Below are 10,663 nucleotides of genomic sequence, written 5' to 3'. Positions count from 1 at the left end.
GAGAGAGGAGAGGAGAGAGAGAGAACAGAGGAGGAGAGAGGAAAGAGGAGAACAGAGGAAAGAGGAGAACAGAGGAAGAGAGAACAGAGGAGAACGGAGGAGAACAGAGGAGAACAGGAGGAGAACAGAGGAGAACAGAGGAGAACAGAGGAGAACAGAGGAAAGAGGAGACCAGAGGAAACCAGAGGAAAGAGGAGACCAGAGGAAAGAGGAGGCCAGAGGAAAGAGGAGACCAGAGGAAAGAGGAGGCCAGAGGAAAGAGGAGGCCAGAGGAAAGGGAGACCAGAGGAAAGAGGAGGCCAGAGGAAAGAGGAGGCCAGAGGAAAGAGGAGACCAGAGGAAAGAGGAGACCAGAGGAAAGAGGAGACCAGAGGAAAGAGGAGACCAGAGGAAAGAGGAGAAAGGAGAACAGAGGAAAGAGGAGAACAGAGGAGAACAGGAGAGAGGAGAGAGGAGGACAGAGGAGAACAGAGGAGAACAGAGGAGAACAGAGGAAAGAGGAGACCAGAGGAAACCAGAGGAAAGACCAGAGGAAAGAGGAGGCCAGAGGAAAGAGGAGACCAGAGGAAAGAGGAGACCAGAGGAAAGAGGAGAACAGAGGAGAACAGAGGAGAACAGAGGAGAACAGAGGAGAACAGAGGAGAACAGAGGAGAACAGAGGAGAACAGAGGAAAGAGGAGAGAGGAAACCAGAGGAAAGAGGAGACCAGAGGAAAGAAGGCCAGAGGAAAGAGGAGACCAGAGGAAAGAGGAGGCCAGAGGAAAGAGGAGACCAGAGGAAAGAGGAGGCCAGAGGAAAGAGGAGACCAGAGGAAAGAGGAGACCAGAGGAAAGAGGAGACCAGAGGAAAGAGGAGGCCAGAGGAAAGAGGAGGCCAGAGGAAAGAGGAGGCCAGAGGAAAGAGGAGACCAGAGGAAAGGAGACCAGAGGAAAGAGACCAGAGGAAAGAGGAGAACAGAGGAAAGAGGAGAACGGAGGAAAGAGGAGAACGGAGGAGAAAGGAGAACAGAGGAAAGAGGAGAACAGAGGAGAACGGAGGAGAGAGGAGAGAGGAGGACAGAGGAGAACAGAGGAGAACAGAGGAGAACAGAGGAGACCAGAGGAAAGAGGAGAACAGAGGAGAGAGGAGAACAGAGGAGAGAGGAGAACAGAGGAGAGAGGAGAGAGAGGAGAAGGAGAGAGAGAACAGAGGAGAGAGGAGAACAGAGGAGAGGAGGAGAGGGAGGAGAACAGAGGAGAACAGAGGAGAACAGAGGAGAACAGAGGAGAACAGAGGAAAGAGGAGGAAGAGGAGGAGAGAGGAGAACAGAGGAGGAGAGAGGAGAACAGAGGAGAACAGAGGAAAGAGGAGAACAGAGGAGAGAGGAGAACAGAGGAGAGAGAAACAGAGGAGAACGGAGGAGAACAGAGGAGAACGGAGGAGAACAGAGGAGAACGGAGGAGAACAGAGGAGAACAGAGGAGAACAGAGGAGAACAGAGGAAAGAGGAGACCAGAGGAGACCAGAGGAAAGAGGAGACCAGAGGAAAGAGGAGGCCAGAGGAAAGAGGAGACCAGAGGAAAGAGGAGACCAGAGGAAAGAGGAGGCCAGAGGAAAGAGGAGGCCAGAGGAAAGAGGAGGCCAGAGGAAAGAGGAGACCAGAGGAAAGAGGAGGCCAGAGGAAAGAGGAGGCCAGAGGAAAGAGGAGACCAGAGGAAAGAGGAGACCAGAGGAAAGAGGAGACCAGAGGAAAGAGGAGACCAGAGGAAAGAGGAGAAAGGAGAACAGAGGAAAGAGGAGAACAGAGGAGAACGGAGGAGAGAGGAGAGAGGAGGACAGAGGAGAACAGAGGAGAACAGAGGAGAACAGAGGAAAGAGGAGACCAGAGGAAACCAGAGGAAAGAGGAGACCAGAGGAAAGAGGAGGCCAGAGGAAAGAGGAGACCAGAGGAAAGAGGAGGCCAGAGGAAAGAGGAGGCCAGAGGAAAGAGGAGGCCAGAGGAAAGAGGAGACCAGAGGAAAGAGGCCAGAAGAAAGAGGAGGCCAGAGGAAAGAGGAGACCAGAGGAAAGAGGAGACCAGAGGAAAGAGGAGACCAGAGGAAAGAGGAGACCAGAGGAAAGAGGAGAAAGGAGAACAGAGGAAAGAGGAGAACAGAGGAGAACGGAGGAGAGAGGAGAGAGGAGGACAGAGGAGAACAGAGGAGAACAGAGGAGAGAGGAGAACAGAGGAGAACAGAGGAGAACAGAGGAGACCAGAGGAAAGAGGAGAACAGAGGAGAGAGGAGAGAGGAGGAGAGAGGAGAGAGGAGGAGAGAGGAGAACAGAGGAGAACAGAGGAGAGAGGAGAACAGAGGAAAGAGGAGGAGAGAGGAGAGAGAGGAGAACAGAGGAGAACAGAGGAGACCAGAGGAAAGAGGAGAACAGAGGAGAGAGGAGAACAGAGGAGAGGAGGAGAACAGAGGAGAGGAGGAGAGAGGAGGAGAGAGGAGAACAGAGGAGAACAGAGGAGAACAGAGGAAAGAGGAGGAGAGAGGAGGAGAGAGGAGAACAGAGGAGGAGAGAGGAGAACAGAGGAAAGAGGAGAACAGAGACGAGAGAGGAGAACAGAGGAGAGAGGAGAACAGAGGAGAGAGGAGAACAGAGGAGGAGAGAGGAGAACAGAGGAAAGAGGAGAACAGAGGAGAGAGGAGAACAGAGGAGAGAGGAGAACAGAGGAGAGAGGAGAACAGAGGAGAGAGGAGAACAGAGGAGAGAGGAGAACAGAGGAGAGAGGAGAACGGAGGAAAGAGGAGAACGGAGGAGAGAGGAGAACGGAGGAAAGAGGAGAACGGAGGAAAGAGGAGAAAAGAGAGAAGAATGGAGTAGAGAGAGGAAAGAGGAGAAAAGAGAGAAGAATGGAGTAGAGAGACGAAAGAGGAGAAAGAATAGAAATTAGGAAACAGTAGAAAGGAGGAGAGAGCAGAAGGGGAGGAGAAGAGCAGGAGGAGAGGTGGAAGGAGAAAGAGAAAGGAGAAAGGGAGAAGGAGGAAGGGAGGAGACGAGCAGAAGGGGAGGAGGAAGTAGAAAGGAGAAAGGGAGGAGTGGGAAGGGAGGAGAAGAGCAGAAGGGGAGGAGGAAGTAGAAAGGGAGAAGGAGGAAGGGAGGAGAAGAGCAGAAGGGGAGGAGGAAGTAGAAAGGAAAAGGGAGGAGGAAGTAGAAAGGAAAAAGGGAGGAGAAGAGCAGAAGGGGAGGAGGAAGTAGAAAGGAAGGAGGAGGAAGGGAGGAGAAGAGCAGAAGGGGAGGAGGAAGTAGAAAGGGAGGAGAGAGCAGAAGGGGAGGAGGAAGTAGAAAGGGAGGAGGGAGGAGAAGAGCAGAAGGGGAGGAGGAAGTAGAAAGGGAGGAGGGAGGAGAAGAGCAGAAGGGGAGGAGGAAGTAGAAAGGGAGAAGGAGGAAGGGAGGAGAAGAGCAGAAGGGGAGGAGGAAGTAGAAAGGAAAAGGGAGGAGGAAGGAGGAGAAGAGCAGAAGGGGAGGAGGAAGTAGAAAGGAAAAAGGGAGGAGGAAGGGAGGAGAAGAGCAGAAGGGGAGGAGGAAGTAGAAAGGAAAAAGGGAGGAGGAAGGGAGGAGAAGAGCAGAAGGAGATGTAAAAGGAGAGAGGAAGAAGAAGGGAGGAGAATGGATGAGAAAGAGAAAAGGGAGGAGAAGGAAGAGTAGAACCGAGGAGAGAGCGGAGAGGACAAATGAGAAAGGAGGAGGAAGAGAAGAAAGGAGGACTGATTGCACTCTGCTGCTGGGCATGACATTTAGCAGACATGAGGGGACCAGTCGGTCCTGACCTCAGACTGTGAGAGTTTGGAGTGTGAGCATGTGTACTTAATCAGTCTGTCTGTCAGCTTTTCCGCTTCTCATCGACTTTGACCTCAAAATCCTCTCAGCGATGGAACATGATGATCAACTGTTGAACCAGCATCTTCATCAGTTTGAGTAAAAACTCCTATCCATCAGTGCAATGTTAACTGGGAAGACCAGGGACTCACTGGGTATAGGATGGCTTCAACAGGATGGCTTCAACAGGATGGCTTCAACAGGATGGCTTCAACAGGATGGCTTCAACAGGATGGCCTCAACAGGATGGCTTCAACAGGATGGCCTCAACAGGATGGCCTCAACAGGATGGCCTCAACAGGATGGCCTCAACAGGATGGCCTCAACAGGATGGCCTCAACAGGATGGCCTCAACAGGATGGCCTCAACAGGATGGCCTCAACAGGATGGCCTCAACAGGATGGCTTCAACAGGATGGCCTCAACACGAGTTATAGGATCAAATCAAAGTTTATTTGGTCACGTGCGCCAAATACAAACAGGTGTAGACCTTACAGTGAAATGCTTACTTACAGGCCAACAGTGCAAAATAAGGTATTAGGTGAACAATAGGTAGGTAAAGAAATAAAACAGTAAAAAAAAACAGGCTATATACAGTAGCGAGGCTATAACAGTAGCGAGGCTACATACAAGACACCGGCTAGTCAGGCTGATTGAGGTAGTATGTGTATGAATGTATAGTTAAAGTGACTATGCATATATGATAAACAGAGAGTAGCAGCAGCGTAAAAGAGGGGTTGGGGTTGGGGGAGGGGGTACACAATGCAAATAGTCCGGGTCGCCATTTGATTACCTGTTCAGGAGTCATATGGCTTGGGGGTAAAAACTGTTGAGAGGCCTTCTTGTCCTAGACTTGGTACTGCTTGCCATGCGGTAGTAGAGAGAACAGTCTGACTGGGGTGGCTGGGGTCTTTGACAATTTTTAGGGCCTTCCTCTGACACCGCCTGGTGTAGAGGTCCTGAATGGCAGGCAGCTTGGCCCCAGTGATGTACTGGGCCGTATGCACTACCCTCTGTAGTGCCTTGCGGTGAAAGGCCGAGCAATTACCGTACCAGGCAGTGATACAACCGGTCAGGATGCTCTGGATGTTGCAGCTGTAGAACCTTTTGAGGATCAGGGGACCCACGCCAAATCTTTTTAGTTTCCTGAGGGCGAATAGGCTTTGTCGTGCCCACTTCACTACTGTCTTGGTTTGTTTGGACCATTGTAGTTTGATGTTGATGTGGACACCAAGGAACTTGAAGCTCTCAACCTGCTCCACTACATCCCCGTCGATGAGAATGGGGGCGTGGCTCGGTGCACCTTTTCCTGTAGTCCACAATCATCTCCTTAGTCTTGGTTACGTTGAGGGATAGGTTGTTATTCTGGCACCACCCAGCCAGGTCTCTGACCTCCTCCCTATAGGCTGTCTCATCGTTGTCTATGATCAGGCCTACCACTGTTGTTTCGTCTGCAAACTTAATGGTGTTGGAGTCGTGACTGGCCATGCATTTGTGAATAGGAGGGGACTGAGCACACGCCCTTGTGGAACTCCAGCGCTGAAGATCAGCGTGGCAGATGTGTTGCTACCCACCCTCACCACCTGGGAGCGGCCCGTCAGGAAGTCCAGGATCCAGTTGCAGAGGGAGGTGTTTAGTACCAGGATCATTAGCTTAGTGATGAGCTTTGAGGGTACTATGGTGTCAAAAACTGAGTTGTAGTCAATGAATAGCATTCTCACAAGTGTTCCTTTTGTCCAGGTGGGAAAGGGCAGTGTGGAGCGCAATAGAGATTGCATCATCTGTGGATCTGTTGGGGCGGTATGCAAATTGGAGTGGGTCTAGGGTTTCTGGGTTGATGGTGTTGATGTGAGCCATTACCAGCCTTCTCAAAACACTTCTTGGCTACAGACATGAGTACTACGGGTCTGTAGTCATTTAGGCAGGTTGCCTTCATGTTCTTGGGCACAGGAACTATGGTGGTCTGCTTGAAACATATTGGTATTACAGACTCAATCAGGGACATGTTGAAAATGTCAGTGAAGACACCTGCCAGTTGGTCAGCACATGCCCGGAGCACACGTCCTGGTAATCTATCTGGCCCCGCAGCCTTGTGAATGTTGACCTGTTTAAAGGTCTTACTCACGTCGGCTACGGAGAGCGTGATCAGTCATCCGGAACAGCTGATGGTCTCATGCATGCCTCAGTGTTGCTTGTCTCGATGCAGGCATAGAAGTGATTTAGCTCGTCTGGTAGGCTTGTGTCACTGGAAAGCTTGCGGCTGTGCTTCCCTTTGTAGTCTAATAGTTTGCGAGCCCTTCCACATCCGATGAGCGTCGAAGCAGGTGTAGTATGATTCAATCTTAGCCCTGTATTGATGCTTTGTCGGAGAGCAAAGCAGGATTTTTTATAAGCTTCCGGGTTAAAGTCCTGCACCTTGAAAGCTCTACCCTTTAGCTCAGAGTGACTGTTTCCTGTAATCCATGGCTTCTGGTTGGGGTATGTACACTCACTGTGGGGACAATGTCCTCGATGCACTTTTTGATAAAGTCAGTGACTGATGTGGTGTACTCCTCAATGCCATCAGAAGAATCCTGGAACATATTCCAGTCTGTGCTAACAAAACAGTCCTGCAGTGAAGCATCTGCTTCGTCTGACCACTTCATTGATTGAGTTACCAGTGCTTCCTGTTTTAATTTTTGCTTGTAAGCAGGAATCAGGAGGATGGAATTATGGTCGGATTTACCAAATGGAGGGCGAGGGAGAGCTTTGTACCGGTCTGTGTGGAGTACAGGTGATTGAGAATTTTTTTCCCTCTGGTTGCACATTTAACATGTTGATAGAGATTTGGTAGAACTGATATAAATTTCCCTGCATTAAAGTCTCCGGCCACTAGGAGCGCCGCCACTGGTTGAGCGGTTTCCTGTTTGCTAATTTCCTGGGATGGGATCAATAGGAGGTAAAGGATGGGTTCAATATTCACCTGGACCTTGTGTCTTCCGCATTTAACCCAACCCCTCTGAATCAGGGAGTGTGGCGTTGAGCCGAGAGAGGGGAAGGAAGGGAGTGTGGCGTTGAGCCGAGAGAGGGGAAGGAAGGGAGTGTGGCGTTGAGCCGAGAGAGGGGAAGGAAGGGAGTGTGGCGTTGAGCCGAGAGAGGGGAAGGAAGGGAGTGTGGCGTTGAGCCGAGAGAGGGAAGGAAGGGAGTGTGGCGTTGAGCCGAGAGAGGGAAGGAAGGGAGTGTGGCGTTGAGCCGAGAGAGGGGAAGGAAGGGAGTGTGGCGTTGAGCCGAGAGAGAGGGGAGGGGAAGGAAGGGAGTGTGGCGTTGAGCCGAGAGAGGGGAGTGAAGGAAAGGAGTGTGGCGTTGAGCGTTGTGGCCAAGAGAGGGGAAGGGAGTGTGGCGTTGAGCCAAGAGAGGGAAGGGAGTGTGGCGTTGAGCCAAGAGAGGAAGGGAGTGTGGCGTTGAGCCAAGAGAGGGGAAGGGAGTGTGGCGTTGAGCCGAGAGAGGGGAAGGGAGTGTGGCGTTGAGCCAAGAGAGGGGAAGGGAGTGTGGCGTTGAGCCAAGAGAGGGGAAGGGAGTGTGGCGTTGAGCCGAGAGAGGGGAAGGGAGTGTATAAGTATACAGATTTAACCTAGTTCCTTCAGACTGGAGAGGTCGTAAGGGACAAGGAGGCTACTGACAGAGTTAACACCACATAGGCTGCCCAACTCTGATCTTTAACCATAGAGACAGACAGAGCGAGTGGGAGAAAGAGAAACAGAAGAGTCAGAAAGAATGAGCAGATGAAGCTACATTCTGAAGGTTCACCCCTTCACAGAAGATGGTCTACTTTAAACGATTGACTGACAGACTAAGAGAAGTTGTATAACTTTTAATGCTTGACAAACCTAAACAAAACCACATCTTTTCCACCTGCAGCATTGTAAACATGACCATTTTAAACACATGTATTTTTAAACACACAAGTGTCTGAAACTACCAAGTAATTCAAATATTCCACAAATATAATTACTTAGATTGCATAATATTATTTAGCATAAAGTAATTTTAAAAAAAAGTTTACATGTCCATAAAACAAACATTTCAAATATTTGATGTATAACACGTCTTTTGTGTGGTCAAAAGTGTAAATATGCTTAAAAAGGCATACCCTGCAATTAATTTGTCCCCTTTGCATATCTATCCTTAAAAAGAATGGCCTATATTCTCTCTAATGAAGTGTCCCCGACAGTGTAAACTAAAACAGGAACAGTGAATGACAAAAACACCCACCACAACATGGAAAACAGCAGACCAAAAAATAAAGTTCCACTTCAGAAAGATGTGGAAAATGGGATATGAATATTTCATAGAAATGCTGAACAACAAAAACACATTCATATTCTCTATGGGCCTGTTTCCTGGACACAGATTAACCCAAGTCCTGGATGAAAAGTTGAAGTACAAGGAGATTGTCTTTTAAGCTTTTATAAATCCATGGACTCATCTTAGTCTGTGTTTGGGGAAAGTGCCCTTTAGTAGTGTCAAAGTAGAAACATTCTCCATCTTGTTGTTTTGAGATGGACTGTACTGCCACCTCGACTTCCTCTCAATGAGAGTTAGGTACCAGTTCTTCTGTCCAGTCCGGTCTAAGCTATAGTTCCATTACGGTCTGTCCAGTCCTTGATCAGTGACCATTGAGACGTTTGACAAGTGATTAATCAGACAGGCGGCCTCCGACGAGCAGCTGAAATTTAATTTCCACACTTCAGCCTGCTGATGCGGCGAAGGACATGAATTAGAGTCAGCATACAGGATAGCAGCTTCAGCCACCCTTCCTACCGTCCTCACAGCAGCAGCGATTCTTCCAGGCTGTTCCTTAGGCCTGGCCCACCTCTCTCCCCTGGTCCTCCGGTTCCGAGATAGGATGATGTCCAGTCTAACTGCCCCACCTACGACTACAATCGAAATAGGTTAAACTTTGTGTTCAAAATAAAAGATTGCACACTATTTATGCTCCAAATATTTTAAATTGGTCAAATCTGACACATTTTTAGTGTTTTCCTCAAGTTTAAATGGACTGCATCAACATGTGGTTGATTTTTTAAATTTATTGACCAATTTTTTTTTTTTTTAAATAAATACCTTCATCACCAGCTCCATCTCCCCCCACAGCGGGGGGGCTCCCAGCCCAATCTCCGACCATCAAACAACGGATGTCAGAGCGGCACCGAAGGGACACCCCCTGGAACTGTGCTTGTCGGGACAGCAGGGGAGGTGGCGCGGAGCAGGGTGGAACACGGCATTCTCCTGCATGAAGGAAGAAAGGGATGAATAAATCTGACAAAATGTCACAGTGAGAGTGAGTGAATGGCATCTTCCTGCATAAATGAATACATACATATTAAAACATAGTTACCTGCACCAGTCCCAGGTGTGTCTCCGTGAGGAAGAGCTGGGCCCAGGGGTCAGGTCTGGGGTCAGGGGTCGTTGTCACACCAACTGTAGTGTAGAGCAGCAGTCTGACCTCTCCCAGACTAGTCTCTCTTAAAAGATGTAAGACAAAACTCAATCGTTTTGTCTCTTCAGTTCTTTATTTTTTCCTTTTCAAGACCAACAAATACTACAATCCTGCTACCTGTCCATGTTGCCGTGCAGAATATACACCAGGTCAGCTAGGGTCTTGTGGAAGTGACCAGACAGCCTGAGCCCAGCATCCAACAGCAGGTCAGGTACCTGTGCCTTCCAGTCCAGAGACAGCGCCATCAGATCTTCCTTCAGGAAGGGGTGGTGAGCCACTCGCTGGTCCCCAGGGGACAACACACCTAGCAGTGTCTGGGTGAGGGCCTGGGTGAGGGTCTGGCTGTGGAGGTATAGCAGAGGGTGTAATTAAAGATTTGATCTAATGTATTTCTATTATTCAAGCAACATGCCTCAGTAACAGGCTGCCGTTTGTCGTCATGAATCTTGTCCTGGAGGTAGAACTGAGCGATTTCTGCTCGATAAACCAGCTGCAAAGTCAATAATCGGCCAACAATTCATGAGAACAAAAATGTTGCTCTTTAGTCTTAATTTAAATCTAATCCAAGTGGAACTGACAGCGTTTGAACTACTACGCAGATTTGAAACAAAACAGACAATCATAATATCATTGAAAATATAAGATTCCCAGTATTGTTTCAAAACCAACTTTATAAGTTTTAAAAATAGTTTCTATTTGACAAATAAATCCCATGACGTACAGTAAGGCATTGGCTCCCAAGTGGCGCAGCAGTCTAAGGCACTTGCATCTCAGTGCTAGAGGAGTCACTACAGACCCTGGTTCGATTCCGGCTGTATCACAAACGGCCATGATTGGGAGACCCATAGGGCGGCGCACAATTGGCCCAGTGTCGTCCAAGTCAGGGTTTGGCCGGGGTAAGCAGTCTCTCCAAATAAGAATTTGTTTTTCACTGACTTGCCTAGTTTATCATCTTGGCCAGGTCGTAGTTGTAAATGAGAACTTGTTCTCAACTGGCCTACCTGGTTACATAAAGGTGAAAAAAGAATCTCACTGGTCATCCCCAAAGCCAACACTTACTTTGGCCGCCTTTCCTTCCAGTTCTCTGCTGCCAACGACTGGAACGAATTGCAAAAAAAAAAATCACTGAAGTTGGAGACATGTAGTACTCTCACTAACTTTAAGCATCAGCTATAAGAGCAGCTTACCGATCACTGCAGCTGTACACAATTCAACTTGCGCTGATTTCGCGTGTCCCGTTTACGGCGTGTAGCGGAGGGAAAGTGTACAGACACACAGTATACCACAGTCCTATCTAGGCTACTAAAATATTGTTTTTTAAAGCTTGACAATGAATAAACAGAAAA

The 10,663-nt window shown here is 48.9% G+C and overlaps 1 protein-coding gene across 6 annotated transcripts in view; it reads right to left on the bottom strand.

Moving 5' to 3' along the window:
* Positions 1-7,672: 7,672 nt before the first annotated feature.
* LOC112223939 overlaps positions 7,673-10,663 on the bottom strand; it is a 60,421-nt gene continuing 57,430 nt past the window's right edge. For all 6 annotated transcript variants that reach the window (XM_042305762.1, XM_042305765.1, XM_042305760.1 and 3 more), the window contains 4 exons: positions 9,435-9,659; positions 9,216-9,342; positions 8,942-9,106; positions 7,673-8,754 (listed from right to left, as the gene is read on the bottom strand). In XM_042305762.1, the coding sequence (XP_042161696.1) occupies positions 9,002-9,106; positions 9,216-9,342; positions 9,435-9,659 (457 nt within the window). In that variant the 3' untranslated portion in view covers positions 7,673-8,754; positions 8,942-9,001. The remainder of the gene's footprint in view (positions 8,755-8,941; positions 9,107-9,215; positions 9,343-9,434; positions 9,660-10,663) is intronic.

This window comes from Oncorhynchus tshawytscha, linkage group LG25 (assembly GCF_018296145.1).
Source record: "Oncorhynchus tshawytscha isolate Ot180627B linkage group LG25, Otsh_v2.0, whole genome shotgun sequence".
Classification (NCBI taxonomy): Eukaryota; Metazoa; Chordata; class Actinopteri; order Salmoniformes; family Salmonidae; genus Oncorhynchus; species Oncorhynchus tshawytscha.
This window is presented reverse-complemented; position numbering and strand designations above follow the sequence as displayed.